Genomic DNA, 24051 nt, shown 5'->3' on the forward strand with positions numbered 1-24051 from the left:
GCTTTGCAGGCAACCAGGGAATTGAGTGGGAGGGGGAAGAGAGAGAGAATCATTTCTGTTCCCTTGTATTTTGGTTGTCTCTTTGTGGAATAGAGGAGACATGCTTCTTGGTATTGTGATGTAAAGAGATTGCATCAGTAACTCTCAGGTTAGCCCAGAGAGGAAAGTCTGGGTGGGAGAGAGAGGGGGAAGGGAAGTGGGTTATTTCCCTTTGTGGTAAGACTCAGGAATTCTGAGTCTTGGGGTTCCCCAGAGAAGGTTTTGGGGAGACCAGAGTGAGCCAAGGCACTGGAAATTCTTGGATGGTGGCAGCGAGATCAAATCTGAGCTGGTGATTAAGCTTAGAGGGGCTCATGCAGGCACCCAGATTTCTGGACGCTAAGGTCCAGATTTGGGAAAGCTTATGATAGGGGTTTGAGGCTGATTTTGTCTGGCCATCAGCCTCCATTGCAGACTGGCCAATGGCATTTAACAAGACTGTAAGCATGAAATAATTGCAGCTGTAAGTATGGGCAAATCTGTGCAGGAATTGCAGGATAGCTTACTCAGGTGGAAGACCCAGAATTAGGTGCCACCTGCCATTTTTATGCCAGGTTGAAAAAAATGGGCTGTCTGCCTGGGTGCCAGTGCTTCTCATTCATGGGTCCTACCTGATGCAGATGGCCCCTATCACATGTGAGAGATGCACAGCCATGGAGGAAGGAGCTATGATCAGATATACAAGCTTGCTTTGGTCTTTCTCCCTTATGAGAAATACTCCAACAGTGTATGGTAATAATCTGGAACACTGCAGTGAGCTGTTGTGTTAGGACAGCTTTTTGCAATAATGGTATAATGTTTTAATGGCTGTGCAGCCTCATGATACATGCAGGCCCTATCTTAGGGGATTGTTTAGGATGGATAGTGCTATCAAGCCCTCAGCACAGGACCATGCTCTCTCAGGCTAGATTGGCAGTCTAGAAGCAGGCAATAAGAGTAATAGCTGTCCTTTATTTTGAAGATTTGGAGCCAAATGCAATTGTGATGAAAAGAGCTGGTATAAGTTTAGCATCTTGTGTGAGTGAATCAGGGTATCAGGTGCTAGGACCCTGCACAGAGATGAAGAGCTACTTTGCTGACTCACTTGGCAGCCAGACCAGCTGTGTCTAATTAGCTCAACCTCAGTGTCTCTTGGTGAGAGTGATACTCTTTTGAGTTACGCAGAGTTCTTCAGGTCTGGGAAATTTTAAATGTTTTAAAGCTCAATACAAGATGGAACAGATTGTTTGGCATAAGTAGTTAACTCATATTTTAAGGAACCGTTCAAGGTGAAGGGGTCTGTTAACAGCACTCCAATCATAAGGTGGAAAGGAAGGGGAAAGCAGCTTAGAGGTTTGTTAGTGGGTTTTAGATTGTTGTAATAAGCCTTAAATCCAGTGTCTCTATTCCGTCCATGATTTTTAGTGTCTAGCAAAGTTCTGAATTTAAGGTCCCAGGCTCGTCTTTTGAAAGTGTTGTGCAGGATCAGAACTGGTAGTTCAGACATAAAGGATCACTAAGTGAAAAGTGTTCACACACAGCTGATGTGGTGTTTTTGTCTTTTGTCATTTTCCTTTGTGAGTTCATTCAAGAGCATCGTGAGTGGGGGTTCTCGTGGTGGGCAGGGGAGTGAGGAGGTGGGAGGGGTGAGAGGGATGCAAGAAGCAAGTGGCAGGAGGGTGAGGAGACAAACAGCAAGGTAAGTGATGGGGTCAGGCCCTGCTGAGGGAGTAAGGAGGCAAGCGGCAAGCTAGCAGCAGGGTAAGGAGGCGGGCAGGGGTGTCTGGCTGTGAGCAGGGGAGTGAGGAGGTAAGCAGTGAGCCACTAGTGAGCGGGGAGTCTCATGGCAGGTAGGGGGGTGTCTGTGACAGGGGAGTGAGGAGGTGAGCAGTGGGTGAGAGACTGAGGAGGGATGCAAGAGGCGGGCAAGGGGTGAGTAGGTGAGCAGTGGGTGCATGGGCATCAGGTGGAGCCCGCCTTTGGGAAGGCTAGCCCCCGACTACACTCCTTCTGCTCACCCCACCCCACCCCCTGGCAGCCAGGGCACCAAGATTCCCTTCCCCTCCTTGCAGCTGGAGCCACAAGCCCCCCGAGTGCATTCTCCCCCCCCCTACACTTCAGCTGGAGGAGCCCAGGCTGGCTGAAGCCTGGACTGTGCTCCCCCCCCCCCCCGACTGAGGTGCTCAGGGCTGGCCAAAGCCCTGCACCCCATCACCTGCCCGGAGGAGCCCCAGGGCCAGCTGCAGCCACAGCCGTGCCTCCCCTGCTCTCCCATCCCCAGACCCAAGACACCCAGATAGGATTTTCATTATTATTTGGACTTCTATTATGTCAAAGTATTTTAAAATGTACAACAATTCTGAAGTACAACTACTTTTACCAAAAAAGCAAAAGAAACAATAGTAAAAAAAAGAAAAGAACATGCAAAGCACCTTATTTGTGTTTCTAATCTGTTAGGGCCAGTAAAGAATGGAAATAACTGAGCATTAGTTTTATTATTAAGACTGCAAAAAAAAAACAAAAAAAACCCCAAAACCTTGCATAAATAAATTACAATGGTTTGTATATATATGTGCATATTATTTTATTAATATAGGAAAAATATTAATTTTAGGAAAAATTGTTGTGAGAACCCCTAGCCTAGTAATTAGAGCAGAGAGGGGTTCAGGACTCCTGGGTTCTACTCCAGACTCCAGGAGAGAAGAGTGATCTAGTGGTTAGAGCAAGGGACGTGAGGCTCAGGACTCCCTGGCTGTATTTGGGACAGTGGGGTCTAGTGGCTAGAGCAAGGGGGTGGGGTTAAGAGTCCTGGGTTCCGTTCTCAGCTCTGCAGCCGACTCACTGTGTGACTGTTGCCCCTTTTTGTGCTTCGGTTTCCCCATCTATAAAGCAGGTATAACTCTCCTAGGTGGGTTTGAGCTCCTCAGAGAGAAGGTGTTGGAAATATGCCTTCGTGCTCCCAACCCCCCTTCTTTTTGCTGGAAGCAGAGAGTTCAAATCTATTAAACTTGCCATGAACTGAAATATGAACCTGCCCCAGGCAGCTGTGAGAACTGACAGCTCCCAGCACCACACTCCACATCACCAGACTTATATAAATGGACTGAGTCTCCCCAGGCATCAGGACTGGGGCTCATGCTGTCTAGGTGCCTGGACCCGCTCTGCCGCAGTGGGTTCTTTGGGATCTGAGCGGGTGACCTGGTCTGGGATGGTGAAGAACACGTGCATGCGCTGGCGGTTGCCGCTCGTCTGCCTCCTCTGGGAGGTTGCTATGATCGTCCTCTTTGGGGTCTTTGTGCGCTTTGACCCCGAAGCTGATGCGCACTGGAAGGAGGAGCAGCACAAGAAGAACCTCACCAGTGACATAGAGAACGATTTCTACTTCAGGTATCCATGTGAGTACGCTGGCAGGCACCAGCCCCTGCACTGGTCAATGCCACACCCTGCACAGGTCAGCCAGGAGGGAGGCAAATGAGACTGATGTTACTGAAGTTCTGGGGCTCGTGAAAGTCCAAGAGAAACAGCCCCAGGATTCTGAAGGCAGCCGCTGCAGGAACTTCCCCCGGCAGTTCTGCTCATTCACCTCCGTCCCAGCCTGCAGTACCCCTGGCTATTGCAGCTCTGAGCCCTCCCATTGCCACTGCCCCTCAGCTCTGCCCAATCTTGCTCCACATCTCCCTGTTCTATCCCAGTATTAGGCTCCCCAGCACAGCCCTCCCAGAGCACCTCAGTCCTGAACTGCAGCCCCCCCGCCCGCCTGCTATCCCAGTCCTGGGCTGCTCACTCAGCTCTGCCAGTGCACCTCAGTCCTGACCTGCACCATTCTTCCCCCGCTGCCCCAGCCCTACCTTCTTCCTCCAGCTGTGCAGGTCTGGGGTAGGGAATTGGGGGGCAGGCTCTGGGAGGAAGTTTGGATGCAGAAGGGGTGAGAGGTTGGGCTCTGGGAGGGAGTTTGGGTGGAGGAGGGGGTCTGGGGGTACAGGCTCTGGGATGGAGTTTCGGGGCTGAGGAGTGTGGGGGGGGTGCAGGCTCTGGGAGGGAGTTTGGAGGTGCGAGGGGGTATGGGAAGGGGGAGGGATGGAGGCTTTGGGAGGGAGTTTGGGAGTGGGGGTCTCATCTGGGGCTCCATTGGCCACAGGGACACTCGGGGTGGGGGCAGCGTGCGGAGGCACGGTCCCACCCCTGGGCTGCAGGAAGGGGCTGGCAGACACATGGAGTGCCCAGGCAGACACTACTCAGCTCTGCTGTGCTGCCGGGGCCCCTGAGGGGGGAGCACCTGGGGGCGGTAGGTGGGGCCAAGGGAGAGACCCAGCCCCAAAACTGCTGGAGCCCCCTGGGGCACACTGGGGAGGCTTGCGGGCCGTGCGTTTGAGACTCCTGCACTAAGGAGAAGAGGAGGAAACTGTGTGAGTCCATAGCAGCTGGGATGTGGGACGCAGGGTTAATATTCTCTAGCCTGTCCCTGCTGGGTTCCAGCTCTATGAGGACATGTGTAGGCAGAGATGCACACACCCAGAGGTGTCTGCATTCACCCGCTGCTCTACGTATATAGTTTCAGAAGTGCCTGGAGATCCTTTGGGAGGAGAGGTGCTGGTGGCTGTTACCTGGCCAAGCAGCGCATATGCTTGTGGCATCTCCCCTCCCCCCAGCGCATCTTTAGCCCAGGACAGCACACATGGCTGCCCTTCAGTCCTTCATACAATCCTGCCACCAGATTGAAAGGATGGCTGGGATGATTCCCTGCCTCTGGTGAGACACCCCTTCTGGCCTCAGCCCCATCGTTCCTGCCAGAGAGGACTTATCACATCTTCCTAAGGGGCAGCACTTTTGTCCAGAAACTGGGCTGGTTACACCAAAGATGTGTGGCCTCCCACAAACCTTTCAGGCCCTATGACTAGAGCACTTTGCCATGCCAGTGTCTAGCTCCTTATGCTCTGCAGGACCAGGGCATAAACATTCCTCCATCCTGCAGGCTTCTGTGTGCTGCCGCCTCCCCTGGGCTGTGCTGGCGAAAGCATTTCTGCTCATATGGAGGAACAAACCCCTTGATTCTCCAGCCCTTTCCTCAACCCAAGACATGACCCTGCCCCATGGAGCTGAATGAGGATGAGTGTGACAGCACCTCACTGGTCAGCAGACCAGACCCTAGAGCATCCTCCTGGAAGAGATGGAGGTGCATAAAAACAACACCTGGTCTTCCCTCCCCTTCCCCGACTCCATTTTCCTCTAGCTCTCACTGTCCTGTAGCTGCCATGAGAGCCTCTCATCCAGGAGCAGCCCCTGCCCTTGTCATTTGCATTGGAGGAGGGAAGCCTGTTTTCCCTGGAGCTCAGTGCAGTGGAAAGCTGGCTCAAGGGAGAGGCTGGCATTCTGGGCAAGCAGCAGCAAACACCTGTGCTGCTCCAAGCTCACCAAGCTGGGTAGAATGAGGAAGTGCTGTGCCACCCAGAATAAGCAAATGGGCTGAATGAAGGGCTCTGATGTCCTTCACGCTGGCTGCTTTGCCCTGGGCTCAGCTGAGAGGTGGGGGACACATTTTGGGAGATGACTGATGGGGGCCCCAATAATGACGCATGAGTGTAACACAGAAGTTTGACCTGCCTCCGGTGTCATCGTGGCATTCCCTTCCCTTGCATCGGGGCCTTTCCCAGTCACTCAGGGCAGGCAGAGACATCTGAAGGGCTCGGGTCTTTGTGGTTAACCCCCTTGCTTCACTTTGCTAAACCAGGAGCTAACAGTGAGAGTGGGTCAGTCCCACCAGCTCCCAGACAGCTCAGCATGCACTCTGCTCTCTGACAAAGCCTTGCTCCGGCTAATTAAACTGCTGCAGCCTAGCATATCCTGCAACAATGTATCCTCTTTTACAGCTAGCGAATAGGAACTAGCTCCATTTCCCTCATGCACTTCTAGGTTGAGACTCCTCAGCCCCTTCCTAGCCGATTTAAAATATGCAGTGGTAGCACCAAAGTGCAGAGTGAGGGTGGGTGGGAGGCTGACCAGCTATGGGGGTTGGAAAGCCAGAGAGTGAGGCAGGCAGCAGGGAGGATGTCACTGGCAGGAGCTGATGGGGATGGACGTCAGAGCTGACACGGGGGATTTAAAACATTGTGTAAAATGGGCAGATGATGGGTGCTGTGTGCTCACAGCTTGGAGGAGATGCCCTGGCACTTGCAGCAGGAGGCTGTCAGCTGGGATAGACACTGCTGCATTAGGACTGCAATGGAAAAGGTGCAGCGTAGGCAGGTGACGAGGTCTTTCCTGGTCAAGGAGCATTCATCAGTGTCACGTTAACATCCAGCCCCAAGAGCTTTGGGCAAACTCTAAGCTGACGCACCAGGTGAGGTCTCTTCCTCTGGCAGAGCCAAGACCGTACCTCTGTGTGTCCCCTAAGGAACCCCAGTACCTCAGGGTGTGTGTGGGGTGGTGCCTGGTGCAAATGATCTTTGTGGAAACCTTTGAGTAGATTCAGGCATTAGAATTATTTTGAACTCCTGTGGGGGGTGGATATGGCGATACAAGCGGTGTCATAGGGGGCCCCTTTTCCTTAGATGTGAAGTTTTCAATTGTTCTGAGTTTAACTAGCATCAGAAGATTAGTGGGGGCGGGTGAGATGCCCTCTCTCCCCAGCAATAGGTAACCAAAGCCAGTTTCCTTTGCTGTCCCACCTGAGTATAGCACTGGGAGCAGTGCCAAATGCCGCCAGCCAGCCAGCACTGTTTCTGCGGGCAGCACTCCCAGGAGTGGGACACTCAGCTCTTTCAGGGATGGGGGGAGGGACTGTGCCTCTGAACACAATGTGACAGACACCAACCTTTGGATCACTTGAGGCAGAGAGCGCATGCACCTCCCATAGGCATGGCAGCTGGGGGATGAGCCATTTCTCTGGAACAAACCAGCTGTGGTGTATAGTGGGGGAAGGGAAGGAGGCAGGTATGTGGAGGGTGAACTGGATGCATGAGGACAAGGGGCAGCAGCAGCATCTGCAACCAGAAAAAGCCGACTCCACCAAGCTCTGTTGACAGGAAATTCCACCTGAGAGGACATAGTAAGGGAGTACAATACAGGGCCAGGACTCTTTGACATAAGATCAGGGAGACATGAAAGGCAAATGAAAATTACTCTGGTGTTTGAGCAAGTCACAGGGGAGAGGGCAAGATCTTCCTAGGCCTTCAGGTATACTGCCTGGGCAACTCCAGGTATTTCAGTGAGAGAAAGGGACCCCTTGGTGGGAGCGTGTCAGAATATGTGGGTGCCTAGATGCTTGTGGGGGTCCCTGCATTGCACATGCTGACCACTTGGAACTACAAAGTGATAGTGGCTTTAGGAGTCAGATCTATATTCTCTAAAACTCCAGCCCCACCACTTGGACTAACAGAGGGTGTCTATGCCACACAGCACTGTTCTGATTCTGTCCAGGTGATGACAGTAGTACACACCCCCTTCCTTGCAATATAGTCACATTTACTGCTGCTGTAATGACAAACTGCAGCTGACCTTGAGGATTTCAGATACAAATCTCTCAAAGAGACTTGCTGGTCCCATCCCAAGGAAGTATCTCAGGCTGGCAGCTTCCTCATTAGGTCGTGTCCTTATCATCAAGCACATGCAAGATTTGTGTTAAGTTTCTGAATGCCACCAACACAAGGCCCTTGGAGCAGACATGCCACACCGAGCTGGGAGGCGTGCGGCTGTCTGCCAGGAAGGGAGTGATGACCAGGCTGAAACTCCAAATGTGTTTTGTCTTGTTTAATAAACTGGATGTGCCCTGAAGGCCAAAGGCTAGGCCACTGATTAACCCCTTCTAGGTTCGTCTTGTCCTAAGCTAGGGCAAATGGGACACAAAATATCTGCCATTCTCAGATGAGGAGGTCTAGCTTCCTAAGGAAACTCTTCTGGATTGCTGATCCCATTCTGGTGTCTGAGTCGTCCCAGCTCACAGCAGCTTCCCAGTGCACTCGGGCCATTATCTCATGTTGCCACCAGGATCATTCAGCTGGCTAACCCCTTTACAACTGGCCTGAGCCCCTGTTCAAATCATCCGGCTGGAGTCACCCTGGTGGGTGGCAGCTCAGAAGAGTCTGCACAGATAAGTGATTGTTTCCAAGGCTGCATGAAGGACTGAGCCATGGATCTGTTTAGAACAGTGGTTCTCAACAAGGGGTCCGAGGCACCCTGGGGGGCTGCGAGCAGGCTTCCAGGGGGGACACCAAACAGGGCCAGCATTAGACTCACTGGGGCCCAGGGTAGAAAGCTGAAGCCCTGCCACATGGAGTTGAAGCCTGAGCCCTGCCACCCGAGGCTGAAGCCAAAGCCTGAGCAATGTAGCTTTGCAGGGGGTCCTGTGGCATGAGGCCCCAGGCAATTGCCCTGCTTGTTACCCACTAACACTAGCCCTAGCTTTTTATATGCAGAAACCCCATTATTGTGACACAGTTGGGCTGTGGAGTTTTTATAGGAAGTTGGTGGCGGGGTGGGGAATCAGAAAAAAAAAGGTTGAGAACCTCTGCTTTAGAACATTTCCATTACAAATACAGTGTGTTCTAGTTAAAACAGAGGAGGCTAGAAACTAGAGACCAGCCCAGTTTTCTCTAAGGATTATGTGTTTCAGAAAGGGATTTACTTATGAGAACCATGTTAGTCCAAACAGCGTTAGTGTTAGTCCAAGGTTGGCCATGTTTACACTACAAGCCATGCACACTAACTCTCATTGTGCTAGTTCAAATATATGCACCCGAGCTGGGAAAGACACCCCTAGCTCATAGTGTAGGCGTAGCCACTGTGTCTACACTGAGCTATTTGTTAAAATCTCCCATGGTGGCATTAGCACCAGTGTGGCTCTGTGGGTAGTGGCAATGAGGGCCACACTAGTGTAGATAGGGCACTGGCATTTTTTCTGTGTCACCTCTGCTGAGAGCAGGTCTAGGTGGTTGAAAGCCTGAGGTATGGTTTTCATTAGCGTTTCCATCCTTGGTACCACAGTGGAACTGACCTGGTTTGTGCAGCGGTGGAAGGTGCTCACAAAATAGCAGCAGACAAAGAGTGAACAGGCATGGGAAACTCTCTCTTCTGGCCCTAGAGATGGTTCCTCTTGGGTAGGGTTGACAAATGTGGGCAGGGAGGAAGGGGTGTATAACTGTTTTGGGATGTCCATTTCCAGGGCTGTCAATTCAATCACATTCAGAAGCAGCACTAAAATTCACTTGAATTTAAAATCAGCTGGTGAAATTCCCTGGAGGACGAATCATCTGTTCCGAATGGGGGGAGGAGGGATGAAAGATTCTTCAGTGTCGACAGTATTCCAGGGGCCATACTCTTCCTGTCAGTAAACAGTGAAGGTTACTAAATGACAACAAGCTAAAACCCAAGTTCTTAATTGATATGTAATAAAAACTTAAGGGCATCGTGACTCCTACTCTGCCCATGTGAGACGCAGGCACGTTAATCTTCTCAAGGGCAAACAAAGTACAAAGTTTTCCTTAGATTGTAAACTCTTGGGAACGGGGATGGTCTTTTTGTTCTGAGTTTGTACAGCTCCTAGCATGATAGGGACCTGGCCATGAGCAGGGCTCCTTTGTGCTACCACAATACAGATAAATAATAATAAAATAATATAATTAACATCTCAACCCTACCACCCTGAACTATGACTTTAGGGCTTTATTTTATGTGTTATTTCTCATAATCTTGATTTTTGTTTAAATATTTTCATTAAAGTGAGAAATGTCAGTTAATATTATTTAATTGGCAATAGATGTTTTTATTGCTTTCTTTCTTTTCTTTTCTTTTCTTTTTCTTTCTTTCTTGAGAATAATGTTGCATAGGTAGTCTAATAGGGGAGAGTATGTTTGAATGTATTTATGGTAAAATTGGGTGTTTACAGATTGGCATTTGAGACCTGTATGGGCTGGATCCTCGGCTGGTATCAATCAGCAGAGCTGCATTAGAGCGAGTGGAACTGTGCCAACTTACTCCAGCTGTGGATCTGGCCCTGTAGCTCGTCTGTATGAATTTTCCTAGGTTTTGCTGAAAGAACAAATAAAAGCCAGAGTCTGGCACAGTGTGATTGGATCCCATCCACACTTGCTTCCGTCCATACCTTGGTAGAGCTTGTAAAGTGCACAGTAACTAAAACCAGGACTCCTGCAGAGCCATGCTTCATTCAAGGCCTGATCCGACTTCCACTGAAGTAAATGAAAAGAATCCTATTGGCCTCAGTGGGAGCTGGATCAGACTCTCGTTCCACACCTCTCAAGACGTGCGCTTTCACTAGATGGCAAACTAGCCACAAAAACGCAGCCAGCCTTCCCTCTGAACGCTGGGGAAAGGGCTGGAAAATCCATTGTAAGTGTCAGAGACTAGACCAGACTCCACATGATTGGTGTTTTCCTTTCTCTGAGCTAGCCCATTCTCTAAGCCGAGCTGACAGTGCCCAAGCACTTAAAAAACAGATACGTTGTGCTGTTGTGCAATATTCCGCACACTGTGTAGTACAGACGTTGACGTATCTGTGCAATGTGGCATGTTTGCCCATTCCATTCCACTGTGGCAGAGTGCAGCACTTGCTGGTTTCCTTGTGGGATCCCCCTGGGAACTGGCGGAGGGAACCAGCCCTCGTCGTCCTCCTCTTATTACAGGGCTCAGGAGGCTTTTGCACATGTGGTTTTTATGGTTTAATTTATAACTGTGCCAAGTTTCACTTTACATTGTTGGGGCTGATCGTTATCAGAAAGAAACCAGCAGTGCTGACATCCACTCCAGGTTTATCACATCAAGAGCCTCTCTAGAGGCTCATTTTCGTACCAGAACATATGGAGCGGTGTCTAAGCTGCCATGCCCTGAGTACCAGGCTTACTTAGTATATGGGTCCAGTAAAGCGGCTGTGGACCTCCAGTCAGATGAAGGTTCACTTTAGATTAAGAACACAATGAAACAAAGAATGAAAGTCTCTGGCTGAAATCCTGACTCCATTGAAGTAAATGGGAGTTTTGTCATTGACTTCACTGGGGCCAGGATTTGACCCTCCATTGAAGTGAGCAGAGTGTGTGCCTCCTCTCTGTCCATCTGTTCTCTCTTGTCCTGTACTTAGAGTGTAAGCCCCTGGGGGCAGGGACTGTCTTTTTGTTCTGCTTTTGTACAGCACCCAGCACAATGGGGTCCTAGTCCATGACTGTGGCTCATTTGTATATGCTATTATAATACAAATAATGGCTGCTAATAATAATAGTTCCCAGAGCAGGAAGGCAGAGAGCAGTCAGTGACACTGGATTCTGACCTAGCATAGACAGGTTGTTGGGCAAAAAATTATCAAAACTTATGGGGGGTTTTTTAATGAAAAAGGGTTTGTTAGTAAAGCAAAAGTGTGCATGGAAAATGTTAATTCTGATTCAAAGTCTCTGTTTTTTTGTTAAAAAATGGAGATTGAAAACAAAAAAAAATGTGTTGGTAGATGTCTGTGCTTTACAGCTTAGGTTATTTTGATAAGTGTTTTGTTTTCAACACTGAATATTTTTACTGAAATGAAAACCAATGATGTTTACTTTGAGGGCTGCCAAACACTGATGGTTTTTCCTCACAGCCAAAATATTTTACTAAAAAACATTTCCAAAAACTGAAGGTTTTTCATTTTTCAGTTTGTTTTTAAAATGTTTATGCAAAATTTAAAATGATTTTTTCCAACATTTCTCCTGAAAAATCATTGATATTTCTGAACTAGGGCTATTGCCGAGTTCCTAGGCTGCAGGAGCCCCCTCTCCCCCACATGCTAATGGTGAATTCTCTTCCTTGACACAGCTTTCCAGGATGTCCACGTGATGATCTTCGTGGGTTTTGGCTTCCTGATGACATTCCTCCAGCGCTATGGCTTTGGAGCTGTTGGCTTCAACTTCCTCCTTGCCGCCTTTGGGATCCAGTGGGCTCTCCTGATGCAGGGCTGGTTCCATTCTTTCGAGAACGGAAAGATACTCCTTGGAGTGGAAAAGTAAGAGGGTTTTGGACTGATGGAAGCCATCTCCTGCTGGACAGAGGAGATGCAGGGAGGGGACCAAGCAGCCTGGAGCTTTGCCCCTGCTCTTTGTGGAGAAAGGGCACTCCAGATCATATTACGTCTTCTGCCCTGCCGTTAAAGACCCCATGGAGCCTGTTTCATAAGAAAAGGTCTTTGGTCCCAATTCCCCCTCCCCTCCTCTCCTCAGCTGTGCAGGACACTGTGTACTTCTGGCTGGGTTCCACCCTCCATTCCAGGGGTGCTTAGCTCTGGTGGATGGTAAGGAAGGAGTCAGGTGAGACCAGCCACGTAAGATCACATTCTCACAGGCCCCAGCCCAAGCCCCAAGTGTCAGGGCCAATGTTTGCCCTCAGTCTTGGGACTTTCATTGCTCAGGTCCTTTTGGACAAACAGCCTCATATCTGATGAAACTTCATTATGCCATTCTCCGCATGCTGAGGGCTAGGATGTTACCTGCACAAAATTCTCTGTTACACACACTCTAGGGCACCCACCTTTACCCTTCCATGGGCTCAAGGCATAACCCTGTTAACTTAGGCACCTCCATCCTTTCTCAGTTCTTAGGGCTCCAGATATAAGGCACCCAATTTTACCCTAAATTTGTTGCCTGCACATTCTAGGACATCCCACCTCTACCTAGTTCCTAGCGCTCAAGTCATAACCCAGTTTATTTAGGCACTCCACCCCTCTTTCCCAGTTCCTAGAGCTCCAGGCGAAAGGCACCTAACTGTACCCCTCCGTGGGCTCCGGGCTCTACTCCTCCGTGGGCACTGGGTAAACACCCATTCCCTGTGGACTGAGAGCAAACACCCATTCCCTGTGGACTCAGGATTTAATCTTTTGCGGGTTTACGGGGCCTTCCACCAACGAAAGAGTCATATAGTAATATCCAACTTAACCTCTATTTATTAACAATCACCAAAACAGAATGCACGTGCTAAGCATATAATGTTCACCACTCCCAATAAGGCAGACAAACTTTTCCTGCTGACCAGTCAGGATTAGGTTATGTGGGGAACTCCAGTTTCTGCACGGTGTAATTGGCAGGGTGTTGTGGTCTGGCAGCTCTGATCTTGGGGCTGTGTCCTGGAGCTGATTCCCAAGAACTTCCTTTTGGATCCAGTTTAAATAGTGAAACTTGAGTCCTGCTTAGCTATACCTTAACCAATCATTTAACTAAAATATTACTAAATAATTTTCTAACCAATCCTAACATATTGTGAAACAATCCTTTAACCAATCATACCCCACCACCTTAATTGATTTACACCTAGCAAAATTTGTTATGCAACAGACAAACCATCAAAGAACCAGCGACCATACAGATAAACAATAGAGTGGGGACCATAAAGACAAAACAACAAAGAAGTAGAGATTTCATAACCACAACTTGGCAGACAGAATGCTACCAAACAAAGTTTTCTTTAACCATCTTAAGATTTGTTTCTTTATCTGGTGATGATGGGTACTATTAAGACAGGATGGCCTTCTTAACTGCCTGCTCTTACATTGTTTTAATGTAATTTAGATGGAACCTGAAGATGTGACTTTCTGCTGCTTAGCTTCTGGCTGCTGCTCTCCTAACATGGCTGCAGACAAAGGCCTTGGACTTTCCAATATGGCTACAGAAAAAAGGCTTAATCCTTACAAGGGGGCTCCTAACTTCCCACTGGGGGATCCTCTGGGAACCCCAGTGAAGAGAGACCCATAACTCATCTCACCCTTAGCCATGCATATACCAAGTACAATAATGGCAATTAACCAGAGGAACAGTTTACCCAGGGCTGTGGGGGATTCTCCATCACTGGCCATTTTTAAATCAAGACTGGATGTTTTCCTAACAGATCTGCTCTAGGAGTTATTGTGGGGAAGTTCTGTGGCCTGTGTTAGACAGATGATCCAACCAGATGATCACAGTTGTCACTTCTGGCCTTCCATCTATGACTCTAGCCCACCAGGAGTGGGATGCAAAAGTGGTACTGTCCCTTAAAGGGACAGCGTTCTAGTCATACCCAGAAAGTGGGGTGCTGGTGAAGAAGCCAGGATGAGGTTCGTGTCCGGGCAAGGGTGAGGCTCTCTAGATTAGGGAATGGTAGAGGGGGGAGACTCTCCATTACTAACCTGCAGGTTGTTTTCTCTCCCATCCCTGCTCCCCAGCCTGATCAATGCAGATTTCTGTGTGGGTTCTGTCTGCATCGCCTTTGGGGCCATCCTGGGCAAAACCAGCCCCGTGCAGCTGCTCATCCTGACGTTGTTTCAAGTCACGCTCTTTGCTGTGAACGAGTACATCCTCGTCAGCCTGCTCCACGTAAGGATCCCCTTGAGTCAGCAAAATCAGCAGCCTCCTGCCCTTCCTCTCTGGCAGTGCAGATGGGGTATCACTGCCGGGTGCTGGGGGATGCAGGTCAGGAGTGAAGTGCAGCAGCAGAGCTGTCTGTACTGTAGGTTATTGTACAGTGCCTGGCTCCAGTCAGGTCCATCAGCTCGTTTGGCTCAACACATGGGGTTAATTCCAGCCACAACAATTTAAGCAGAAATCTGAAAAGATTCCAAACGCATCAATGAGCAAACAGCAGGGGCTACTTCCCCTGCCCTTTGGCTTCTCTCCTACCTTAGTGTGGGAATAGGAAATCTCCGCGGGTTCTGCAAGCAGCGGCCGTGCCTTGAGAGCAAGGGATCCCCTCTGGTGGGGTTTCCCTAAGCAACCAGGGAGTCTCCACACAAAGGGCCTGGTGCTCTCTTTGAGTACGTCTACACCGCAGAAAACCCCAGCAGCAGCAAGTCTCAGAGCCTGGGCCAACTGACCCGGGCTCACACTATGGAGCTAAACATAACAGTGTAGACATTCTCATTCAGGCTGGAGCCTGGGCTCTGAAACCCAGAAAAGCCAGGAGCATCTCTGGAGCCTGGGTTCCAGCCACACCAGGAACATCTACACCATTATTTTTAGTCCTGGAGTGCAAGCCTGGGTCAGTTGACCTGGACTGAGACTCGCTGCCGCAGGGTTTTTTCTTGCGGTGTAGCCAGACCCTTTATGGCTGCACAGTATTTCCCTCTGGGCGCCTTCACCTGCTGTAATATTCCTTTGGCTGAAGAAAATCAGAGCACACCATAAAGTGAAGAGCTGTCTGGTAAAGGAGCAGCAAGGCCTCTGGCAGCATACGAGAGATTTTTGCTCTGGTGGAGGAAAAGAGATTTGATCTGAAAGGGGGACCCATTCACCTCGATCCTAAGTGCAGGTGGGGTCAGACCGGAGCTTGTGCCTGGGGATGGAAGTTCAACCCTTTTCATTTTGGGGAACTGCCCATTATTTCCATCTGCATAGTTGTTCCTCCTGACACCAATGCTCTGGGTAAACTTAGCTAGGGAGAATGCCTTTGGAAAGCTCCTTTCCAGGAGAGTTCATCTCAGCAGCTGCATGTGTGTCTTGAGGCAGAAGAAGAGGAGGGAAAACAAGCTCAAGGGTGGGAGGCAGCAGCAGTGAAGGAAAGGAGGAAAGCCCAAGTAAGAGCTGAGGACAGAGATGACTAGGGTTCATTGTTCACAGTGGCCAGATCCTGATTACTCCCTTCCCCCGAAGTTCTGGGGTGTTTGCACCTGGAGTTCTGAGTCAGCCCCTTACCAGCTGGGAAGTTTGGATCCAGATTTGACCATTGCCAATGGGTCTGTAGTTCTGGAACTGCTGATCTCTGCTCATGGCCTTTACTGGGAGTTTTGTGGCTTTTTAATATTTGTTCTAAAAGCCCTAGGTTTCTAGGGGCAATAAACTCTATTTAAAAGCCCTGTTCTTTGCCATTTACCTGCCCTCACTGGGACTGCCACCTCGGGGTAGTTCTACTCTGGGGATGCTTTGGAACCCATGTGCCATGAAGTCACATGATGGAGGGGCCAGAAATGCCCCTTTGCCATGATGCCTTCCACAGAGGAGGTTAATTGGAAGGATGTGGCTGAGATGTTCTGCCTGCCAGTCAGAGAGACCAGGTTCATTTCTGTTTCCCTCCTGTAGTGATCCAGCATAGGCTGGACGAACAGGTGGTCAGTTGTTTGGCCAGAATACTCCCAACATGTGAATTTTCCTTTCCTCTGCTCTGTGTCCACAGGTTAAAGATGCTGGTGGATCGATGACCATTCATACGTTTGGAGCCTATTTTGGCCTGACAGTGACCAGAATTCTGTACCGGCCCAACCTGGAACAGAGTAAAGACAAGCAAGGCTCTGTGTACCACTCCGACCTCTTTGCTATGATCGGTGAGTTAACTGGGGACTTGAAGACTTCATGAAAGCTGTGCTAGGTCCCTCCTACATCCCACAGACTGTGTGAAACCAGACTGGAGCCAGTGCCCTAGTAGTGAAAAACTGTGTATTCCATTTCCCAATCCTGACACCCCAGAGCTGGCCAGTTCCCCCCCTGCCTCAGGGGCCGGATAAGATTAGAATTAGTGCCTTAGAATTGTAAAGCCATGTGCTATTTCTAGACACCCCAGAGCCCCCAGTCCCCGCAGTCTGGGGGCCGACTGGAAATGCTGCTGTGAGGCGAGAGGTCCCATGTCCCATTCCCAGATAGCCCAGAGTCCCCAGTTCCCTCAGCCTGGGGTCCGACTGGAAATGCTGCTGCGAGGTGAGAGGTTCCATGTGCCATTCCCAGACCCCCAGAGCCCCTAGTCCCCCCAGCCTGGGGTCCAACTGGAAATGCTGCTGTGAGGTGAGAGGCTCCATGTCCCATTCCCAGACCCCCAGAGCCCGCCAATCCCCCAGCCTGGGGTCCGACTGGAAATGCTGCTGTGAGGTGAGAGGTTCCATGTGCCATTCCCAGACACCCCAGAGCCCCTAGTTCCCCCAGCCTGGGGTCCGACTGGAAATGCTGCTGTGAGGTGAGAGGTTCCATGTGCCATTCCCAGACACCCCAGAGCCCTTAGTCCCCCCAGCCTGGGGTCCGACTGGAAATGCTGCTGTGAGGTGAGAGGTTCCATGTGCCATTCCCAGACCCCCAGAGCCCCTAGTCCTCCCAGCCTGGGGTCCGACTGGAAATGCTGCTGTGAGGTTAGAGGTTCCATGTGCCATTCCCAGACACCCCAGAGCCCCCAGTCCCCCCAGCCTGGGGTCCGACTGGAAATGCTGCTGTGAGGTGAGAGACTCCATGTGCCATTCCCAGACACTCCAGAGCCCCCAGTCCCCCCAGCCTGGGGTCCGATTAGAATTTGTGCCCTAGAAATGAAAGGCTCCACATGCTATTGGAGCTTTCAGTTTCTGGTTGGAGTGTTTTGGGAAGAGTTGACAGTGGAGGCAGAGCTGGGAGTTTGGGGCACAGCCGGCTTTAGCCTCCTCTCCATATAACTATCATCTCTTGTGGTTTCTTTTTAACCTCCTTTCCCCTTGCTGCTCCCTGTTTTCCTTCCCCTCCCTCCTACTCCTTTCCCACACTGATCCACCTCTGCCCCTCCTCTCCCAGGTACCCTGTACCTATGGATGTACTGGCCCAGCTTTAACTCAGCTGTTTCAAATCACGGGGATGCACAGCACCGAGCCGCCATTAACACCTACTGCTCACTGGCCTCCTGTGTCCTCACTACCGTGGCCTTCTCCAGCCTGCTGCAGAAGAAAGGCAAGCTCGACATGGTAAGATGTCTGGAGATGCCTGCTGTGCCCTCTCCTGGCTCATGGATGACTGAAGGGCCAGGCAGTCTGGTTGGAGGCTGTGTCCTTTCCTGAGTGTGCACTGGATTTCATGGGGTAAGGAAGAGGCAAAGCCTCTGAGGCTAGGAGCTCTGGATGCAACAGCAGCTTGAGCCATGTTAGTGGGATGAATCATTTGCAAAGCTCTGGCATGAAAACCATGTGCGGTATCCATGCATCAGCAGGTGTGTGGGCATGCTTGGTCAAATGGAGGAGCAGATATGTGTGATCACCTGTGTGCTGGTGGACCCATAGGACAGCAGAGCCATGCAGATACCTATGCTGCAGAGCCGGTGGGACTGGTCCCATGGTGGTGGCATGTTCCAGGGTTGAACTGTACGGTGTCATGCAAGCATATGGTGTTAGATATGTGTGTTTATGAGGGAGAGGGGCCCATACAGTGATGTGTGTGTCAGAGCAGGGCCCATACGGTGTTTTCTGGGTGTTACATGCGTGTGTATGTGAGAGACAGCAGGCCTCATACAGTGCTGTGCTTATGCCTGGGCACACTTTGGGCATATCTGTGCAGCAATGTGCATGTGTGTATATGCAGTTTTTTGTTTCCACTACATGAAGATGATACCCCAGCCCATCAGCTGTTGACATTTCTTCTTCATTCTCCTCCCATTCATGTAACTTTTGGTGGTCAAAAATCTCTGGCTTCAGGCAAATCCAGTAATTCGGAATTTGTGATGGGCAGGGAGCCAATCCCAGTGCAAATGAAAATGGACCCAGATCTTCATTTTTTCTCGGAACATTTTCTCAGCCAGTTCCCCTGCTTTTCTCCTTGGTTGGCCTGAAATGTTGCCACTAATGGGTTTAAAACTCTCTTGTCCCAAAGCCAAAGTGCTAAGACATGAACGTTATTTGCGCAGGTTCATATCCAGAATGCAACGCTGGCCGGTGGCGTGGCTGTGGGGACCAGCGCAGAGATGATGCTGACTCCATACGGATCCCTCATCGTTGGATTCCTCTGTGGCATTGTGTCCACCGTTGGGTTCGTCTACCTCATGGTAAGCGCCGCTCAGAGGAATTCCAGTCTCTTGCCTGTTAGAGAGAGGAAATAATCTCTCTCTCTCTCTCTCTCTCTCCTCCATTCCTCCCAGCCATTCCTGGAGTCCAAGCTGCACATCCAGGACACCTGCGGCATCCACAACCTACATGCCATGCCAGGGCTTATTGGGGGCATCGTGGGGGCTGTCACTGCAGCCGCAGCCACTGAAGAGGTGTATGGAAAGGAAGGGTAAGATTGCTTAAATCTCTCCCTTGGCAGTGGAGTGGGTTATGGGCCAGCATGCATGTTGAGGAGGGAGGGAGATGAGAGATGAGTCAGTGGCAGCAGCTGAGTGCCCCCTTACAGATATGAATCCTGAGTGGTGCTGGGCCTGTAGGGCTGAGTCAGGCTTAGAGGATTGCAGCCTCTTCCAGCTGCCCCCTGTTGGGAGCCCCTATAACTCCAAGGCCCACCTTCATTCTGGGTCTTGGAGGACTCTGAGCAGGGCAGTTGGGTTCATGAAGGGGCATCTCTTTATCTCTGTTGCTTCCTTTTTTGGGTCAGACTCCAGGATAAACCATGAAGGCCTGGAAGCCACCCCAGGCCCAGCACCAGTCAGAATGTTTTTGGACCCCTCTAGTGTACAGCCTGTTGGTCCAGGCTGAGGCCTCTGGAGGAGGGGGATGGCTGGAAAAGAAGGAATACAAGCAAAGAGGCTGGGCTATGTTGCTACAATCTCCCCACTCCTCAATGGGAACATGAGCGCTCAGTGCCAGGGAGATGGTTTGAAGGGGCTGTGAATGCAGTTCCCCGGTTCCCCACAGCGTGAACTCCCCGACTCAGAGGAATATCTCTCTGACAGCTGGTCTCACCATTTCCCTTCCTCACAGGCTTATCAGTGCCTTTGACTTCAGGGGTGACTACAAGGATCGGACACCCAATGTCCAAGGGGGGTTCCAGGCGGCTGGCATTTTCGTCTCCCTGGCCATGGCCTTGGCTGGAGGGGCCATTGTGGGTGAGTGGGTGGGGTGCAGGGAATGGAGGAGAAGACCCAGGTCCAGGCTGTGGTTGCAGAGTGGCCGCCTCAGCCATTCGAATTGCTCACACCTTGGCTTACAGGAAGGGTCCATCTCCTGGGCTAGAAGAACCCTTCTGCTCCCACATGCAGCCACTGAAATTGAGACGATCCCTAAGGCTTGCAAACATGCCGCATATCAAGGACTATTTTGTTCCCCATTGGCCCTATCACAACAACCCCTCAATATCCCTCCCACCCCAGCATTGCAGGAAGTCCGACTCCAAAAGTGGCACTTCCAGATATAATGATGTCAGTGGAAAATACTGATTGGTTGAAACTATGATGTCATTTTCAAAAGTACTGCTCTCTGGAGGTGGGCCTGCCTCGTGCGGCAGCACTGCGCTGTGCCCTGCAGGTCCCCAGCAGAATGGGCATATAGTCCACCACGAGACACACTGGGATAAGGCACATCTTTAGCAGCCTGGAGCGGGGAATTGCCCAGATATTCCACAGCCCCATCTGCCACCCCATCCCCTTTTACCAGGCAGGCCTGGCACGATGAGACTTCAGGGCATGTTATGAACCAAAAGGGGGGCTGGAAAATAGCATCAAGAACCAGGAAGGCTGGAATGAATGGGGAACATAACAATTTTAGGGGATCAGTTCTGTATCCCAAACAGGGCTGAGCATTTCCAGGGAAAACAGGCCCGGGCTTGTGAGGTCCCCAAAGCTTCTGCTTCCAGCTGAACCCCACAAGCCCAGAAGGGGGAGAGGAAATAGACCAGTGAATGTAGAACCCTGAATCTCAGCAGTTTCAGCCTGAGCCCTTCGGCTGGTTAGGAGGTGGCTGTGGATTCATTTGGGGTTGTCTCTGAGTGGGGTTGGGTCCAGCTCAGAGGTTCATATGGGATTGTCTCTGACTGGGTCTGGTTCAGTTTGTGGTTGGGCTGGGTTAGTTGTGCGTCTGATTTGATTCAGTGCTGAGCTAGGGGTGAGCTCTAGTTCTAATTTTTTCTGCCTCTGATTGGCTGTTACACTTGCGGTCAGATGTTCTGCATTTCCCCATTTGACCTTTTGCTGCTACCATCCTGTGGGCTGCAGAATTCTATCCCAAACTTCTCCCACTGCCTCCCAGGGCTGTCAGCTTCTTTCAGAGCAGTTCGCTCACAAGCAGATCTCCATTCTATAGGGTGACCAGATGGGATGAAGAAAATATCGGGACACATTGTGGTGGGGGGAAAGTCCTACCGGGGGAGAAAAAACAAAAAACAAGGAGTGCAAAATATCAGGACAAATTGTGGGACAAATGCCTAAATATCAGGACAGTCCCTATTTTATCAGGATGTCTGGTCACCCTACCATTTCAGGAAGTGCTTTTCTGCTGTCAGCGTCTAACAGATAGTAGGGGAGGAGATGGCTTCTTCTGCAGCTGTTTCCCATAGGGTTGCCCACATTGCTATAATGCACCACATGATTCACCCTTTAAAATTATCCCCAGCCTGTGAACTCCACTGAATAACACCGAGTTCCCTGAAACAAGACTACCCAGGCCTGCAGGGCAGGGAGAATATGAAGGGCCAGGGCTAGACACGCTCAAAACTGACCCAACCTCACTTCACCTACAACACCGGGAGGGAATAGTTTCCCTGACCCATCCCTGCCGCGGCCACTCACTCCAGCGGGGCTCATCCCTGGCCCTGGCCGCTTGCCCTTGGACCTGGCCACTAGCCCCTGGCCCGCTTGTTTCTCTCTGATTGCGGCATTTCCCATCTCACTCTCTGGTTTGTGGCTTTAAGGTGCTATTTTGAAAATCCCATTCTTGGGGGACCCCGCAGATGAGAACTGCTTTGAGGATGATGTCTACTGGGAGGTGAGCTATGGGGGCTGGGCCTCGTCACTGTGGCCAGGGCAGGGGGGCTTTGGGGCCTGGTGGCCTGTTTGCATAAAGTGGTGGGGAGGGTGTCACAGTCAGGTGCCCTTTGGCTGACGGGGATTTGGGATTCGGTGTCCATATGGCTGGGGTAATGGGGTTTTGTGACAGGGGCTGGTGAGTGGCAGGGGAAGGTATTGGGATCCTGTTTGTGGCTTTGGGCCTGAGTTATGTGGACTGTTTGGGAGTTGTCGGGTGTCACAAGGTGGCGCTATTGTCCATGACATGGCAGCATCATTGTTTATAGTTTTCCTCCCCATCTGTGCGGCTATGGCACCCTCCACTGGCAGGAAAGCAGGTTCTGTCGATACCTTCATGGCAGGGCATTGGGGCCTGATGGAAATTTTGTTGGCTTTGCAGGTGCCTGAGGATGAGGAGAGCGGCCTGTACCACATGCATGACCCCACCCTCAAACCTGTGACTTCTTAACCCAGCTGGGTAGGCAGGGCTGAGATGCATGGGGAGGGCAGGCCTTGAGGAGCCCAAGAGCTGGGTGGGCAGAGGGCGCCCCTAGAGCACTAGCCCCCAGCACCTGGAAGCACTGCATGGGCAGGGACTAGAGGATCCCAGTTGCTGTCGTGGCAACACACAAGCACAGGGCACTGGCCAGTGCCACGCACACATGGTCTCATCCATCAGGGATCCACACCAGCATGTTTGCCTCGTGGCAGAAATGCTGGGCACCGAGACCTCTTTGGTGTGGAAATGGCAGGAGGGGGGTTGGGGAGTGGGTGTATATGGGTGTGTGGTGTGACTGTACTAACTGCCTGTTGTTGGTATCACAGTAAAGGGCAGGATTTCATCAGGAGAAGGGTAAGGAGAGGTGCTAAACAGCACAGCTCCTGTGTCTCATGCCAGGCCCAGCGTGCTGAAACCTTACCCCAAAGGTGACTGCTCAGTCACTAGCCCAGTCGGAGGGGAGGGGTGCAGGTGCTGGGCAACTGCAAGGAGAATGTGCCAGGTGGCCGGTGGGAGGGAGGGATACTCTCCATCATCCTACTGTTAAGAGGTCACAGACAGACCCCTGACCTGCCTCTCCCTCTGGAATCCTGTGGCACCTTATAGACTAACAGACGTTTTGGAGCATGCTCCAAAACGTCTGTTAGTCTATAAGGTGCCACAGGATTCTTTGCTGCTTTTACAGATCCACACTAACACGGCTATCCCTCTGATACTCTCCCTCTGGGTTTCCTTTAGGTGGCATTTGGACTCCTCCTCAGTCTCTAGCTCCCCAGAGAAACTATTGGTGTATTTCTAGAAAAGGAGGTGCCCTGCGCCAATCCCCAACTGGATACAGACTCTTTGAGAGCTTCCAAAGGCCCCATTTCCTTTCCCACATTCCTCTCTGTGGTGGGATACCCTGGAAGAGGCCCTGTTTACACTAAGCAACACTCTGGAGAACAGCCAGTGAAGCCATATGTCTGTGCACAGGGCCAGAGGTTTGAAACGGACACTGGGGCATCTCCCTTAGCACTGCCACGGGGCAGCAGTAGTAGGAGAAGGCTTAGCACCTATGGGGAGTTGTTTTACTAGATGCTTCTTGGGTGGGATCTTTCAGGTTTCAAGTTCCCAGATTTTACACTGAAACAATTCAGCTGGCGCTTTGCCTAGGCCCAGAGTTAACTGGGCCCCACGACACCTTGGATGCTGGGGATTGTGGAAGGTGAAGTGACAATAATAATGGATCCAATTCGAGGGTAAGAGAAGCCTGTCCTTGCAGCTGGGGGGCGCTGTTACACTTAGAGGAGATAATCATACTGGGCACATATCCAGTGCTTTGCAATCGTTAATAATTAACCCTCCTAACACCCCTGTGAGGTGGGTAAGCATCATTGCCCCCATTTGGCAGATGGGGACCCAGGGGCACAAGGAAAGAAAGTGACTTGCTCCAAGGATTAGAACCCAGGAGTCTGGGTGCCTACCCCTTTCTCAATTCTTTTGTGATGCTGACTCAAAACAAGTGTTTGCTTTCTTGGCCTGGCCACCAGGTCCCTGACTGCTGGAGTTCGGCTGCCCTTCTCTCTCCCGCCTCTTTGCCATTAGCTCTTGCTCCTTAGAGGTGTGAAGAAAAAACTCCGTGTTATTCTTTCCAGCGCTGTGCACCGCTCGGTAATGAGCAGTGAGAGTCAAGTGGGACTCTGGCCGTTGCCCCATTTCCCCCAGTAGCAATACAAAAGAAGCCATTGTGGAAGGATGCTGGGATAGAGACAGATTCACTTGCCACGTGATTGGTTCATGGGAATCTTTCAGCCCTCAATGGAAGGTTTGGGGTGGGGGAGGAGGGCAGGTTGATCCCTGTTTTTGTTGCACAGAGTCCCATGCTACCAGCCTCCTTGAGCAGGCCAACAGCCCCCTCCTGCCACTACAGTGGGGTGGGGAACGGGAATACTGCTGGTGAAAACAAAGGACAGCGC

General features: G+C 51.0%; 1 protein-coding gene across 1 annotated transcript; it reads left to right on the plus strand.

Annotated features, from left to right (window-relative positions):
* Nucleotides 1–3226: 3226 nt before the first annotated feature.
* On the plus strand, nt 3227–23725 carry RHCG (Rh family C glycoprotein). The gene is made up of 11 exons (XM_032806518.2): nt 3227–3413; nt 11809–11995; nt 14180–14330; nt 16123–16270; nt 17472–17638; nt 18571–18708; nt 18802–18938; nt 19580–19704; nt 21504–21577; nt 21998–22075; nt 22835–23725. The coding sequence occupies exons 1-10, from the start codon at nt 3227–3229 to the stop codon at nt 22064–22066; spliced, it is 1383 nt and encodes a 460-aa protein (XP_032662409.1). The 3' UTR covers nt 22067–22075; nt 22835–23725.
* Nucleotides 23726–24051: the final 326 nt, after the last annotated feature.

Source organism: Chelonoidis abingdonii, chromosome 9 (assembly GCF_003597395.2).
Source record: "Chelonoidis abingdonii isolate Lonesome George chromosome 9, CheloAbing_2.0, whole genome shotgun sequence".
NCBI classification, from domain to species: domain Eukaryota; kingdom Metazoa; phylum Chordata; order Testudines; family Testudinidae; genus Chelonoidis; species Chelonoidis abingdonii.

What these genes read in the sequence shown, in the direction of transcription:
- RHCG (XM_032806518.2), top strand. Translation starts at nt 3,227, where the DNA reads ATGGTGAAGAACACGTGCATGCGCTGGCGGTTGCCGCTCGTCTGCCTC. An exon ending in TCCTCGTCAGCCTGCTCCAC is followed by an intron (nt 14,331 to 16,122) that starts GTAAGGATCCCC and finishes CTGTGTCCACAG; the next exon opens with GTTAAAGATGCTGGTGGATC. An exon ending in AGGATGATGTCTACTGGGAG is followed by an intron (nt 21,578 to 21,997) that starts GTGAGCTATGGG and finishes TTGGCTTTGCAG; the next exon opens with GTGCCTGAGGATGAGGAGAG.